At 50.3% G+C, this 15838-nt stretch overlaps 1 protein-coding gene across 3 annotated transcripts in view; it reads left to right on the top strand.

Moving 5' to 3' along the window:
* Slc9a8 (solute carrier family 9 member A8) overlaps positions 1 to 15838 on the top strand; it is a 56737-nt gene that overhangs the window by 25481 nt on the left and 15418 nt on the right. For all 3 annotated transcript variants that reach the window (XM_031372825.1, XM_031372826.1, XM_031372824.1), the window contains exons 6-10: positions 1909 to 2010; positions 2922 to 2956; positions 7962 to 8105; positions 10837 to 10975; positions 12823 to 12928. In XM_031372825.1, the coding sequence (XP_031228685.1) occupies positions 1909 to 2010; positions 2922 to 2956; positions 7962 to 8105; positions 10837 to 10975; positions 12823 to 12928 (526 nt within the window). The remainder of the gene's footprint in view (positions 1 to 1908; positions 2011 to 2921; positions 2957 to 7961; positions 8106 to 10836; positions 10976 to 12822; positions 12929 to 15838) is intronic.

The raw sequence follows: 15838 nt of genomic DNA on the forward strand, positions 1-15838 counted from the left end.
TATTTTTTGAGACAAAATCTCACTGTGTGGCCCTGGCTGGCCTGGACCTCACTGTGTGTGTCTGCTTTTTGAGTATTAAAAGCCTATAAAAAACCAAAACAAAAGCAAAAAAATAACTCATCACACCCAACCCCAGTACCTCCTCTCAACTGTTGTCCCCCACATAGCTCCACCCCAGAGGATACTCGCGACCTAGAAACAAGGGCGAGAGTCCTTGGCATTGAAGTCCTTCGCAGTACTGCCTGAGTGGAGTGGGGGCTGCAGAGTCCCAGCAGCTTCAGTTCCTTCCTATGTGGGACGGACTATAGGAACTCTGCCCAGGGTTACTTGCACTCAAATAGTTTCTTGTTTTTTGTGGTTTGGGTTCTTTTGAGATAGAGTCTTACATGTAATCCAGGCTGGCTTGGACTTAACTGTGTGGATGAGAGTGATCTTGAACTTGTAATTCCCCTGATTGCAGGCATGTGTCCCAGCATCCAAGGCTTCATGCAGGCCAGGCAAGCAGTCTGCCACTTAGCCCCATGCCCCAGCTGAGCTCTTTGCTTGTCTGTTTGATGATGCTAATACAGCATAAAGGACTTTCTGACAGAAAGAAAATGAGGAATAACCATTCTTAGATATGGTCAAGGAAAAGGGTTTTTTTTTAAAGATTTATTTATTTATTATATGTAAGTACACTGTAGCTGTCTTGTTAAGGGTGGTTGTGAGCCACCATGTGATTGCTGGGATCCGAACTCAGGACCTTCTGGAAAGTAGTCAGTGCTCTTACCCACTGAGCCATCTCGCCAGCCCCAAGGAAAATGTTTTTAATGGCCGGGTAGTGGTGGTGCACGCCTTTTTAATCCCAGCATTTGGGAGGCAGAGGCAGGAGGATTTCTGAGTTCGAGGCCAGCCTGGTCTACAGAGTGAGTTCCAGGACAGCCAGGGCTACACAGAGAAACCCCTATCTCAAAAAAAAAACCAAAAAGAAAAAAGAAAAAAGGTCCAGACTGAACATGGCTAGTAGAATAGATAGACCTAGCCATGAGAGGAGAGAGAAAGACGAGAGAGAGGAGCCGTGGACTGAGAGGTCCAGGGGTAGAGCCAAGAGAACCCGGGACCAAAATGTCTTAAGTTATGTTGGAAAGAAACCGGGGGCAGGAAAGGGAGGCTGGGCTGGAGTGAGAAGTGGTGAGAGGAACCAGGACTGCCTGGTAGCCAGCGTCTGCTCTGCTGTATTAATAGGCACGCGGCCACTTGTCCAAGGCTTCTTTGGAGCCTAACCCTGACCATTGTCCTGAGTTGTGAGCTTACTAGCCTTTTCAAAATGCACCTTTTCATTGACTGGAGAAGTGTGATAGTGTAGATTTTAGACTGAGACAAAACATAGACCATGGTTGTTTTCCCACACGTGTGTATTAAGCACCATCCCTACGACAGACACCATTGTTCTACTGAGCCTTGAGCCTTGTGGGAAGGCAGTGTCAGCTGTACAGAAGCACGTGCTGAGTGCAGCTGCCATTGATTCCGCACAGACAGACCCTACTAAGAGCTAGCTGGGGGACAGAACCAAGGAGGACCTCTCTGCAGGAGGTTAGCATAAGGCACACAAAGGATCAGGATGCACCCTGGTGGCTAGGGTCCCGGCAGCATGCTGCCACTTGAAGGCACAGGCCTTCCCAACTTTACCTAAGGATTGGGGCTGGGGACAGTTGAGACTGATTAGCTCTTGCCTTGGGCCAGGGTGAGGGACCTGTGAGACAGGAAAGAAGAGAGATGGTGCCAGGGGTTCCAGCCTACAGTGCAGGGCAGGCAGCAGCCCTGGCCCTCATGTGAGAGTCCAGCCTTGGAGAGACCACAGTTGAAGGAGGGCTGGTGCATCCTCCCTGCCTCACCAGTTGGCCTCTTGTCCTTCTCCCCCGACCCCAGGGGAACTTCTTTCAGAACATCGGTTCCATCACTCTCTTCGCTGTCTTTGGAACGGCCATCTCTGCTTTTGTAGTAGGTGGAGGAATTTACTTTCTGGGTCAGGTAAGAAAAGCATCCCCGATGGCCCTGAAGACTTGGACTGGAGGGCAGTGCAGGGTGGGACAGGAGCCTCCAGGCCAGAGGCGCCTGGTAGTGTGTGCCCTCCTAGGAGGAGGGCTCCCCCATTCATGCATGTGACTGTGGTATCTGGAATCACCAGCCCAGATGCTTGATTCTGCTTACAAACTGGTCTGTAAAGTTGGGCTACCATGGAGCAGACTAGCATGGTAGGCACCACAGTTTTAAGGCTGTGTACCTGCCAAGAGGCAGCTGTCCTCAGGAGGACTGGAGCTGGCTGAAGCTCATTCTTGAATGAAGATTTGCATTTAAACCAACACTGACCATTCTCTGTCACTCAGTTCCTGTGGTGCTCCTGCCATGTCAGCCCTTTTCTGAGGCAGTGGCTGATGCTCTGAGCTGTAGGCTTCACATCAGCTTACTTCAAGAGACCTCCTTGGTGCATGCCATGCACCACCCATTTCCGGTGCTGTCTGTAGATAGCATAGCCACCTCGGGGGCGTTGCTCTTTCTCCTGGTAGCTGTAGCCCAGTCCCACTGACTCTGTTACCTGATTCACAGCTGACTCTACAGCTAAGGTCTGCCCTGAAACTTTCCTAGATGCTTGGCTTCACTGTGTTTCTTCAGGGCTAAGGGAGTCACCTTTAGAGCAGAGAGCCACAGCTGCCAGACTGGGAGAGGATCAGCGTGCCAGACTGGGAGAGGATCAGCGTGCGCACTCTCGGGGCTAGATGCCCACGCATGCTCACAGCAGCCCTGGGGGTTTTCCCCATTTTCAGTGGGGACTGAAGACGATGGCCTCATTAGCTGATAAGAAAGCACTGATGGACATTTTAATCTTCCTGGCTGTTCTCCAGGGAATCTTCTTGTGTGTGTCTGTGTGCTTTATTTTACAGGCTGATGTAATCTCTAAACTCAACATGACAGACAGGTAAACCTTTCACACTGTAATTTCCCTGTGCAACTGCTGTTCAGGCCTGGGACGTGTTCTGCACGTGGCTTCCTGGGTGGGCTCCCTTTCCTCTCCCCTGCCTGGCTTACCAATGTTTCCAGTATAGAATCTGTTCTGAATTAATTTGTCTCTGAAATGACTCAGAATCCTATTGATGCTATTGAAGACCCCTGATCATAACATTTCTGATTGAAATGAGTGATTTCACTTAAGCTTTGGAGGGAATAACGCGTCAGTTAGCTATCCTGGCACATCTCCAAGCCATGTCATGTACTCTTTGTTCTTTCCTTAAGAATTGTCTTAAGAGCCTGGATATACATATATAGCTCAGGGGCAGAGCTCTTACCTAACATTTATGAGGCCCTGAGTTCAATCCCCAATACTACAAAAGCAAATAAACAAAAACTTTATAGCCAAAAGGTCGCCTACCCAATAAGATTGGAATGGGAGAGAGTGAGTTGAGAACCTTGACTTTGGAATTCTCACCAAGACTAAGGGAAGTAGGCAGGACCTGGCCCTGGGGTGGACACCTCTGAAGTGATGCAGGGCCTAGCCCTGGGGTGGACACCTCTGAAGTAATACAGGGCCTGGCCCTGGGGTGGACACCTCTGAAGTGATGCAGGGCCTGGCCCTGGGGTGGACACCTCTGAATCTGATGCCATTTCAGCAGACACTGTGCTCTTTGAGTCTCCTTAGTCCACAAGGAGACACAGCTAGAGCATCTGTGTCTCAGATGGCCCCAGTCAAGAGTTAGAAAAGGACCCAGGCTAGCACAGCCTGAGAAGTCTGCCGTGCTGAGCTCGCTCTGTCCTGTGTCTGCTCTCAGCACCTGTCTGCTGGCCAGTGGGAAGCTGTGGAAGAAGGCCAGGGACAACTCATTTCTATCCAGATTATCCCCATGAACTGAGAATGTCAAGCTTTAGCTGCAAGGTAGCACCTCATGCCAGAACTTCAGCACTGTTGATGGAAAAGAGCCCCCGATAACAAGCTTGACCCACAGTACCCACCCCTTACCCTCCCCAGGCCACAATGCTGGGGGATCTTTTTTTGTTGTTATTGTTGTTTAAAAAAAAAAAGTTTCCCTCATTGTGACAGGGTCTCACTTTGTAATCTAGGTTGTTCTGGAACTCAGTATATAGCCGAGGCTGGCCCCAAACTTGAGGCAATCCTCCTGCCTCAGCCTTCCAAGTGTTGGGATTACAGATGTGTGAACAGCTCAGAAAGTTTTGATGTGTAGTCAAGCAGCCCGAAGGAGTCACCTTCCTTCCTACAGGAGCGAAGTGCAGCGGACCCCAGCACCTGGTGTTTTCTCACTGTGCTACGAGGGAAAGAGGGATGCCCGGAGTGCTCCGGACCTTAGGAAAGGTGTTGCTTTCTGCCTGCTTTGGGGGATACCTGTGAGAAGCAAAGTGTGGATCAGTGTGTGGAACCGAGTTAAGGCCAGTTCCATTGTCAAGCAGAGAGACAAAAGCAGTGCCATGCTGAGCAGGAGAGCCCCAGCCAGCCTCGCCCCGTGCACATGAACCTTTTCTTCTGGAGTGCTGCCCAACAGATGGGGACTGCTTAGAGAACAGCCAAGCCTTACCAGGGAAGCTGCCAGGGTAATGCGGGTTTGACAGTGCCCACAGGCAAGCACTGCTGTCTGCAGGGGACAGAACTCCACAGCTCCTCCTGATTGCCGTGTGGACACGTGGCCTGCAACTACCAGATGTTTTAAAGCCTTTCTTAGGCCAGGGACGAGACCCAGGGCTTCATGTGCTAGGTGGACGCTCTGCTTAAAGAACCATCTGTACTTGTTCTTAGCTAAGAGCCCGGGAATCCTGCCTGCCACCCTCACACATGCACACAGTGTGCTGGGAATCCTGCCTGCCACCATCACACATGCACACAATGTGCCAGGAATCCTGCCTCCCACCCTCACACATGCACCCAGTGTGAATTTTTAAAAGCCAAGTTTGTAAGTCTTATGGTGAAGTTTCTAGTTTTGTTTCAGTTGTTGTTTTTTCTTGTTTTTTGTTTTTGTTTTGGAAACAGGGTTTCTCTGTGTAGCCCTGGCTGTCCTGGAACTCACTCTATAGACCAGGCTGGCCTCAAAGTCAGAAATCCACCTGCCTCTGCCTCCCAAGTGCTGGGATTAAAGGCGTGCGCCACCACTGCCCCACAGTTTTTTTGGTTTAAGGTGGTTTCTGTTGACATGGTATCTCATGTAGACCAGGTTAGCCTCGAGCCTGCTGTGTAGCTAAGAATGACCTTGGATTTCTGATCCTTCTGTCTCCACCTCCCTAATGCAGAACTTAGACATGTTTACCTCTATACCTTGCTTTTGTTCTTTGTTTTTGTTTGTTTTTGAACAGGGTCTCTCACTGTGTAACCCTGGCTGACCTGGAAATCTCTGTACAGCAGGCTGGCCTTGAACTCACAGAGATCTGCCTACTTCTAGCTCTGCCTCTGCCTCCCAAGTGCTGGCATTAATGGTATGCTGCACACAGCCCATTGCTCCAGTTTTTAAGTTTGACAACACCATTTTTGTCATAAACCCACAGGCTGCCTGTCATAGCCTCTGTACTTAAGAGAACGTAGTCATGTCTGTGTTTGCCATGGGTAGGCTACAGCACCTCTCCCCATCTCTTTTTTCTTTCTTTCATTTACCTGTCTTGTCCCTCCCTGAGTCCCAGTGTCCTGTCTTTTCAGGTTTTGTTGGTATTACTAACTTTGAGGGAGAGAATAACGTAACACATTTTTAGCTTAAGCCAGTTGGTGAAGCCCTTCAAGGACAGGGTCCTGAGGGTAGATGGAAAACCACTGCTGGCCAGGCCTTGAGGGGCCTCGGGCTGCTTGTGGTCAGAAAGGCCCCCACACACACCAGTTGAGTTCCCAGCAGGTACCAGTGTGATGTGCTGGCTTCTCTCCACAAGGCTTGTCTTCAGCTTTGTGTTCTGAAGAGTATGACTCAGACCTGGAGACATTGTGCAGTGAGCACCTGCAGCGCCTCCCCAGCAGCATCTCAACAGCATCTGCGTTAGCTTTCCTTCTTCTTTTTTTTTTTTTTAAAGATTTATTTATTTATTATATGTAAGCACACTGTAGCTGTCTTCAGACACACCAGAAAGGGCATCAGATCTCATTATGGGTGGTTGGGAGCCACCATGTGGTTGCTGGGATTTGAACTCATGACCTTCGAAAGAGCAGTCAGCGCTCTTAACCACTGAGCCATCTCTCCAGCCCTAGCTTTCCTTCTTTCCACGCATGCCTGTGGAGCCAGATGCCAGAGTTCTGGTCAAAAGGCCACCGTAGCTAGCTAAAATGTTGGCTAGGCTTCTCACTGTGTACCGGCAGTCTGGTAACAATAGAAAGTGTTTGTTGGTTCATAAGGCTGATGAGGCTTGAGTGTGATGGTTCTAGCTCAGCACCCCAGGACATGTTCCTCTCAAACCTCGGAGCTGCTCTCCCCTCGCTGCTGTCTGCTTCCACTTGCTCATTCATGTAGAACATAGACAGCTCCAGGTACCTCACCAGGGGTCAGTCTTTCTCCCAGTGGCCTGGTAAAGCCAGTCCAAGCTTGTGTACTATACCATCCCTTGGAGCCCCTTGCTGCATCTAGAAGGTAGGAAGGCAGCTCCCATAGGCTGTAGGTGCTGGGCAGGCAGACCAGAGGCTGCCTGCCTAATGCTCTCTATTAAAAACCTGCAGAGCACAGCCCACCGCCCCTTGGGGTGCAGAGCCACTGATCTTCCTTGTTACTGTGTGTGCCAAGGACAAAAAGGTGGCAAGTCTGGGCCTGGGTCTGGCTGGCAGTGCAGGGCCTGAGGGCCTTGGCCACCTGGCTGCTGGATGGAGCTGCTTCCTCTCAGCCCTCTTCCTTATCCGACTACCTGCCTTCTGTCTGTGGCTCTGGCTGTGCTCACACAGATCCTGAGAACACAGTCAAGAGAGGGGGCAACAGATAGCTCGCATGCATGTGCTCACTTTGATGAGGAAAGCAGGGTATGGAACAGAAGGTGGACATCCTGCAGGCTCTGGTTCTCTCTGGCTGCCTCATATCACCAGGAGCTGCCAACTATGGATTGATAATTGAGGGGGAGGGGTGACTGGCCTGCCTCATCAGCTTTCTACCACCAGCACGCTTCTTTTGTAGGGCTACTCAGTCACCCCAGTCAGATGATTCCAACCTCACCTCCTCCTGGGGTCACACTTCCACACATGTTCTTATGTCTCATAGCTCAGGCTGACCTAGAACTTGCCGTGTTACTGAATGTGACCTTGTACTCCTCACTCTCGCCTACACCTCCTAAGTGCTGGGCTTACAAGTGTGCGCCCCTACACCTCGTTTATGTTGCTTGGGATCAAACCTAGGGCCTCAAGCATGCTTAGCAATGGCTCCAGCCCAACTCATATGGCTACTTTCTAAGTTGGGCTGAAGCTCTGCTTCCAGCTACACCCACCCTCCAAGACAGGGACACTGGCTCCAGGCTAGGTAGTAAGAATAGGAAAGGGCTGGGGCCAGTGCCTGCGTGGTAAGGAGAGGTTTGCTGCTGAGCTTGGGCAGGCAGTCAGTATTGGTGGCAGTGCACCTTGGAGTCAGCAGCCCAGGCTACCCCTGGTAGCTGCTGGCTTTCGGCACTTTCTTGGATGGTGCAGATCTGAGTGGAGGCTGGGTTTGGTTACAGTTGGCACAGTTGACCTGGTGGCAGAGTAGAGGTTAAACCAATAGTTTATAGGACTTTCTGGCCAAGGAAGCTGGGCAGTGTGTGCTAGGGTAAATAGACAGCAGCAGTGTCTAGAACAGAGCGCAGTGCTGCTGCTGGGAAGCAGGCTCAGCACTTTGTCCTGGCCTCCCTGCTCCTGTGCTAGGTGTGGGGGTGAACAGGAAGGCACAGCCTCTCTGCTGGCCCCTTAGCTGCCATCTTAGCATCACATCTCGAGCTTAGCTGTATGGTCCCAGTACCACACTTTACAGAGTCTGCCCCTGCTTCTCTCCTTGCAGTTTTGCATTTGGCTCCCTAATATCAGCGGTTGATCCAGTCGCCACTATTGCAATTTTCAATGCACTGCACGTGGACCCTGTGCTCAACATGCTGGTGTTCGGAGAAAGTATTCTCAACGATGCAGTCTCCATTGTCCTCACCAAGTAAGTAGGAAAGACTGGAAGGCCCTACAGCACACTGATGCCAGCACACAGGCTGTGGGCCTGTGCCAGCCATGTGAGGATTAGTGTTTGTGCAACAACCTTGGAGTAGTGAATGCAGTGTGGACCAGTGCTCAACTATAAAAATCTGTTGCAATGCCGGGCAGTGGTGGCGCACGCCTTTAATCTCAGCACTTGGGAGGCAGAGGCAGGTGGATTTCTGAGTTCAGGGCCAGCCTGGTCTACATTGTGAGTTCCAGGACAGCAGGGCTACACAGAGAGACCTTGTTTCAGAATTAACATTATAGTCTGTTATCGTCATCGTGAAAATGTCGCAGAGTGTAGGCAGACGTGGAGATGAAGAAATGAAGGAGCTGAGATCTACATCTTGATTTGCAGGAAGGAGAGGTGGCTGTGCCACACTGAGCTTAGCTTGAGCATAGGAGATCTCAAAGCCCACCCCTATAGTGATGCACTTCCTCTAACAAGGCCATACCCAATAAGGCCACACCTCCTAACAGTGCCACTCCCCCTGGGCCAAGCATGCAAACCTGAGTCTGAGGGGGCCATGCCTATCAAACCCCACAAAGGCCTTTATAGTGTTGATAGCCACCCTTTTTCTTTTGTAAGACATTTCCTGAAGGTCTAAGTTGATGTAGTGTTTGCCCATCATGTACAAAGCTCTAGGTTCAATCCACAGCACCACATGTAACTGGGCATGGCAGTTCAGATCTGTAATCCCAGCACTTGGGAGATAGAAGCAAGAGGATTAGAAGTTAAAGGTTAGCCTCCACTACATAAGGAGTTTGAGGCTAGCCTGGCCTACTACATGGAACCTTGTACCAAAATGCTTTCTTTTCTGAAAGCTCTTTAGCTCTGGATATTACTTCATCTCCCATATTTCATCCGTTGGCCTTCAGATTTTACTCTAGGCACTCTGCCCCCCAGGACATATTTTTTATTTGAGACCCCTCAGCACCATGTCATGATCCTCCAGCTTATGAAACTCTGCCCGGAGATCTGAGCTCACCTGGCCAAGTCGCTCTTTCCTTTTTTTTTTTTTTTTTTTTTTTTTTTTTTTTTTTTTTTTAAGATTTATTTTATTTATTTTATGTGTATGAGTACACTGTAGCTGTACAGATGGCTGTGAGCCATCATGTGTGTGGCTGCTGAGAAATGGAACTCAGAACCTCTCCTTGCTACAACCTGCTCACACGGGTGTAATACACTGTAGCCGTCTTCAGATGCACCAGAAGAGGGCATCTGACCTCATTACAGATGGTTATGAGCCACCATGTTGCTGGGATCCGAACTCAGTACCTTCGGAAGAGCAGTCAGTGCTCTTACCCACTGAGCCATCTCGCCAGCCCGCCAAGTCGCTCTTTCAACAGAGAGATTTCATCTCCTTTCAGATGGACTAGCAGTTAGTGAAGCCAAATAGTTCACAGTTCTAAATGTCTGCTAGGCTGGGCTGAGTAGGCCTGGGACACTCTGTTAACAGGATGGCGAGAGGGCTGGCGAGATGGCTCAGCGGGTAAGAGCACTGACTGCTCTTCCGAAGGTCCTGAGTTCAAATCCCAGCAACCACATGGTGGCTCACAACCATCTGTAATGAGACCTGACACCCTCTTCTGCTGTTTCTGAAGTCAGCTACAGTGTACTTATGTATAATAATAAAAATAAAATCTTTAAAAAAAAAAAAACAGGATGGAGAGAACACCACTGTAGTTATCACATGCTCGGGTGAGTTAGCAGAGCCAGGCATGGTGAAGAATGACCTGCAAGGAAAGCCAGTGCCCATGTAGGCCAGCCCAAAGGGAAGAGGTTAGCCAGAGCTCAGGGTTCACACTTAGGAGTGGCTGATACCATGGCAAGTGTGTGTTTTAAGGGGATCTCTTTGGCTGCTGATGCAGATTGGAGAACAGGGTACCCTTTGATTGTCTGATTTATCAAGAACAGTCCTTTATTAATGCTCTTGTCTTCAGGGACAGAGTAGGTGCTGGTCTGCTTCCCACAGCTGCTCTGCTAGCACCATGAAAGGGAGGACCTTCACCTCCTCTCAGAGCTCCCTGAGTCCCTCTTAGCCTGAAGCTGATTCCTTCTCTAGCCTTCATCCCATCTGACTTCTTGCCAGAGCCCCATCTAGAGTTTACCATAGGATTCCTTCGCTCAGCATTTGGCTGAGGCCCTCGAGGTGAACCACTGACCCTCCCATCATGTCATGGGCCCTGCACTGGCAGCTGCTCTCCCAGGTTCTCCCCAACCCACATCTTCCATGCACTTGAATGTTCACACTCAAGGGCCTACCCCTGGGCACTGTTTCTTCAGCCTGATAGGCTTCTTGCACGGGCACTGTTTCTTCAGCCTGATAGGCTTCTTGCACGTCTGTGGTGAGACCTGCTGAATCCTAAATGGAAGCTCAGCTTGCATTCCCTTTGGAATTGCCTGTTTGACCCTAACCCAGTCTGAGCTGGATGCCCACCTTATTTTCAGAGCTCTTAGACCTCTTCCCTAATTTCCCAGGGCAGATCTTGAGAGCAGCCTTTGCCCTCTCCTCTAAGCCCCAGAAACCACCTCAGTGCCTGGACATGTAGGTGACCGACCATAGAAACTTGTAGGGATAGGTGGGTTGAATGGCAGGAAAGGGTATTCTGAGAGGCAGTGAGTGATGCTCAGCTGATTCTAAGGACTGGGTCAGGAACACTTTAATTTTCTCTGTTTTCTTCTTTCCTAGCACGGCTGAAGGTCTAACAAGAAAACATATGTCAGATGTCAGTGGGTGGCAAACGTTCTCACAGGCCCTCGGCTACTTCCTCAAAATGTTCTTTGGTTCCGCAGCGCTAGGCACGCTGACTGGCTTGATTTCAGCATTAATATCCTTTTAGATGGGAGCACAAGGCGCGGGATCACGCTTGATGGTGTTACTCTTGCTATTTTTTCTCCGCTTCCCCGGGGACCCAATTTTGTTTGTTTGTTTTTTGAGACTGGGCTTCTCCATGTAACCCTGAAACTCTGTAGACCAGGCTGGCCCCGAGCTCAGAGATCTGCTTGCCTCTGCATCCTGAGTGCTGGGATTAAAGGTATGAGCCACCACCGCCCAGCTCAAGGACCTCCCCCCTCTCTCTTTCTTTCTTTCTTGGACAGGGTCTCTCTACAGAACCCTGACTGTCCTAGAACTCACTATGCAGACTAGGCTCAACTCACAGATTCATCTACTTCCTTCTGCCTCCTGAGTGCTAGGAGAATGGCAAAGATGCCATTTTCAGAGCTGCACTGGTGGGTGACAGATCTGACCTGGTTCTCTGCTGCTGAGGGATGAGAGCCCTGTGCAGGTGCTATTCCATCGATGACTGGATTTTCACATCTAGAAAACTGGGAATTTTCTTAGAAACCATAGGTCGTTTTAGATTTGATTTAGTGGGGAGAGGGTGTGTGCATGTGCGTACAGTGTCTGAGTGGTGGCACACAGCTTTAGACCCTGTAGTTTCTGTGAGTTCAATTCCAGGACAGCCAAGGCTAGGCAGTGAGCTGCCTGTCGAGAGTGCTAGGAACTGAGCTCAGTGGGATGACTCTCATCCACAGAGTCTGAAAGTCATCTCCCTTCCCCCTCCCCCTCCGCGGTGAGAATGTCTCTGGAAGGGTGGGAAGGGCTTTCAGGGAGGTGCCATCCACGCTGTGTGCTGCGTGTGCTGCTTACTAGCTAAGGGCTCTCGGGCAGAGAAAGGCCTTACTGCTGCTGACAGTTTGTCACATAGAAGTAGGACAGGCTCCAGAGTAGTTCTGCAGCTATCTAGCCCATGTCCCCAAAATGGCTGCATGACCCTTCTGGAGCAGTTTGTCTCTCATTCAGCTGGGACACTGTTGCCTGGTTCCAGATATGTTTCCTACCATCCTCCTCTGGCGGAAGGCTGAAGGTGTGGAGTCAGTCAACAGCAGCTGTCCCAACATGAGATTGAGGAGGACACTGAGTGTGGCCTTCCACAGACATCAGGTCAGCAGTTAAGAGCACTGTCTGCATTAGAGAGGGCTCAGGTTCAGTTCCCGTACCCACATGATGGCTCACACCCACACAAAACTCAGTTCTCGAGGATCAGACACTTCTGACCTCTGTGGGCACTGGGCATATGTGGTTCACGGCATGCAGGCAGAGATAGAAGTGCATGCCTGTAACCCCAGCATTTGGGAGACCAAGACAGTATTCCACAAGTTTGAGGTCAGCAGGGCCACATAGCAAGATCCTGTCTGAGAGAGAGACGAAGTGTCTGGGGAGGGTAGGGGTCACCCCGCAGAGAAGGAAAGAGGCAGAAGAAGAGCAGGAAAGGGCATCTGCTGCAGTCCATGGTGGGGTGAACTTGACTGCCTTCAAGTGCATATATTGTAATGAGGCAGGTACGTGGGAACTAAGCCCCAGGTAGGGCCTGGGAACGTGGGCTCTCTGTTCCCAGGGCCATGAGTATGGTGTTGTGAAGGGGCAGGAGAGATAGGCCATTCAACAGGGTGGTGAGTCCCTGAGAACAGGCAGGAGAGTGGCCTGTGTCTGCAGCCCCAGTCTCTAAGTCAGCATTTTTGAATGTCTTGTCAGATTCTCAGTTTTATAAAGAAGAGAACTACTGAGAAATTGAAACCATGCCCCAATCAGCATCTTTTGTGGCACTCCCCTCGTCACCTTGCCATACACTTTTCCAGTACCCTTTATTCTTTTCCTTGACACCCGTGCCATGTGTTGAAGCACATTGACCTGAGGAAAACACCCTCCCTGGAGTTTGGCATGATGATCATTTTTGCTTACCTGCCATATGGGCTGGCAGAGGGAATCTCACTCTCAGGTAAGAGGCAGCAGCAGCGTGTTGTAACCTTGGCACACAGAGTTGTCGTGGGAGTTGCTTTCTCTTGGCAGACAGGTGCTGTGATGCCCCTGTTTTACCACAAGAAGTCCTGAGGTTGACAAAGAGTAGGTACAGTGCCCAACAGGGCCAAGGAGTTGAGGCTCATCCTCCACCACATCACACATTCAAGTTTAGCCTAGGCTCTGAGTTTTGTGCGATCTGTTTTTAAAGACAGAGGCTGGAAAGCCGGCTCCGTGGTAAAGAAAGGCTGTGAGAGCAGGAAGAGTTAGCCTGGACCACGCTGCTCAAGAAGCTGGGTATGGGGCATGCGCATGCCTGTGTCTGTAACCCCAGTGCTAGGGCCCTGAGACAGGAGGATGGCTGGCCAATCTAGCAGAATTGATGAGCTACAGGTTCAGAGACCTTGCCTTAAAAATGAGATCAATAGAGGAAGACACCTGATGTCAACCTCCAACCTCCAACCTCCATACACACACACACACACACACACACACACACACACACACACACACACACACACACGTAATGTCTGCAAGCACCCTCATGGATGTGTACAGTGTACACAGCACAGAAACAAAACAAGGACACATGTGCTGCTGTCCAGCTGGAATTGGAACAGTGATGTATTGACTTCTGAATTGATGTTCAGAACCTGCTTAATGCAACTCTTTCCAGCAAGGAAACTACATACTGCAGCAAAATGTGGCTGCTCTGTAGTATAGCGGGGCTTCTTAGACACACTAAAATGCTTTGTTTGTTTTGATTTTCAAGATGGGAGTTTCACTACGTAGCCCAGGCTAGCTTTGAGCTTGAAATCTGCCTCTGACACCTTGCTGAGATGGCAGACATGTGCCCCTCATCTGGCTGTCACACAGGCTTAACCCTGACATCCCCTGGAGTAGGCGCCAGCTAACCCTTATCCACATTTGTTAGGGGTAGGGAGGTTGTGAGATTCAAACACTGGCTTCCTGGGCTCCTAGCTGCAGATACCCTTGGATGTTCTAGAAGAGGTGGTCCCAGCTGGAGGAGGAGGAGCTCCACCAAGCGCTGCTCCTAGGACCTTTCGTGCTTTGGGCTCAGTAGCCCCTTTCTGTCAGCTTTTTTGCCCCAAGTGGTGTGGATCCTGTGGCCACTGTTTGTCAAGTTATGAGGCCACCTGGCTGCATGTGGAGGCTCTGCAGATCCAGAGCAAGCCTCATGCCTTGTCCCCATGTGGAGGTACAGCTGAATTGGGAGGGCTCTAGGCACCAGTTCCTCACCCTTAGTAAGGGTCATGTAGGGACCTGTCGAAGAAGAGACGCACCACATAGGCTGGGCTCTGCTATAGAGAGAGACTGCGGGTCGGTCTCCCTCAGAAAACAGCAGAATACCACATGCTATGGGGAAGCTTCTCCTTTAAAGTGCAGTGAGGCCAACATCCCTACTGTGTGTGGAGTTCTGGTGAGCTGTGACAGCTATGTGCAGTCATCTGCTCCTGGTTGGGTATAGAGAAGGCCTTGCCCCATACTGCGTCTTCTTTAGTCACTATGAGCTACATTATTAATGGTAACTATTAATCTAGATGTCACTAGATGAAGTCATGTGACATACAGTGATTGGCACCTGATTCTGTCTGACATTAGTGGCAGGAAGCACTGCTGTCTCCATCCCAGGCTCATGAGGCTTTTCTGCCTTTGGCCTGTGAACATTCACAAATGTTCTCTCTTATGTGGGGTGACTACTTAGTGAGGTGACTGGGTTAGGTGATACACCAGTTTTAATTTGTTAGGAACTGCCGAATGTTTGGCAGTGACTAGTTCTGCTGGGGGTGAGCAGTGAGGGTAGCACAGGCCTATAATCCCAGCACTTGAGAGGCAGAGGCAGGAGAATCTCTGTGAGTTCCAGGACAGCTGGGGCTACACAGGGAAACCCTGTCATGAAAATCAGAAAGAAAACAAAACAAGACCTGGACATATAAAATTAAAAAGAATTTTTTTAAAAAAATCTGTTATTTTTTGTGTTTAGCTAATCCATGTATCCTCCCAAAAGAGAGCCCCAGTAGCACCGCTCCCTCCTTGATGTCTGTGTGCAGGGGGGGGTTACAGGTGAGTTCTGAGTGTCAGCGTGGGGTGTGGTCACAGAGCTGAGCTCCGAGTGTCAGCGTGGGGCGGTCACAGAGGTGAGGTCTGAGTTCAGCGTGGGGTGTGGCCTGTGTGTGGAGAGGCTTTGTGGGCAGATTGCTCAGGAGCCCCTTGGAGACCTGGCCAAGTGCCCATGCTTTTCTTGGCCCATGGTGAAGTGCCTCTAGGTCATTTCCAGCATTCAGAGTGCACTAGTGAGCAGGTGGTCAGACTCGGCATCCATGTGCTTATTTATCCACAGGGAATGGACCATTTGCATTGGTCACTCTCAGAAGTTTAGAAACAAGTTCCCATCATCTCAGACTGCAGCAGCCTAACAAAGAGCAGAGCAGCAGGACTGATGACTACTGCTACACAAGTGTTCTTGGCCACCCTGCCCCTGCTGGATTTGAGCAGTGCTGTCCTGGGACAGACCTCAGGAATTTCCACACTTCAGTGTCAGGCTCAGTTACCTCCTGAGCCTTTGGTCTCAGGAACAAGTATTTATGGTCCCTCCTGCCAGTCATAGAAGCATCTCTCTTTGTAGGGTAGCTGCAGTGGTGGTCTGGCTGGCGACAGCATTGTAGCTTGGGATCCTCTCTGGTTAATGTATCAAAATGAGAAGCATGTTGATGGTTCTTATCTAAACCCAAAACCACTCCCTACTACAAGCTCCGTCCTAGTCCATGGGTGCTTCTTGCTGGTGGCTGGTGTGCAGTACTGGGCATCAGTACCTTGAACATACTGAACATGTCTTACCAGAGCTGCACCCTTGCTGCTGTCTTTTTTT

The sequence above is a fragment of the Mastomys coucha genome, unplaced genomic scaffold, assembly GCF_008632895.1.
Source record: "Mastomys coucha isolate ucsf_1 unplaced genomic scaffold, UCSF_Mcou_1 pScaffold15, whole genome shotgun sequence".
NCBI lineage: Eukaryota > Metazoa > Chordata > Mammalia > Rodentia > Muridae > Mastomys > Mastomys coucha.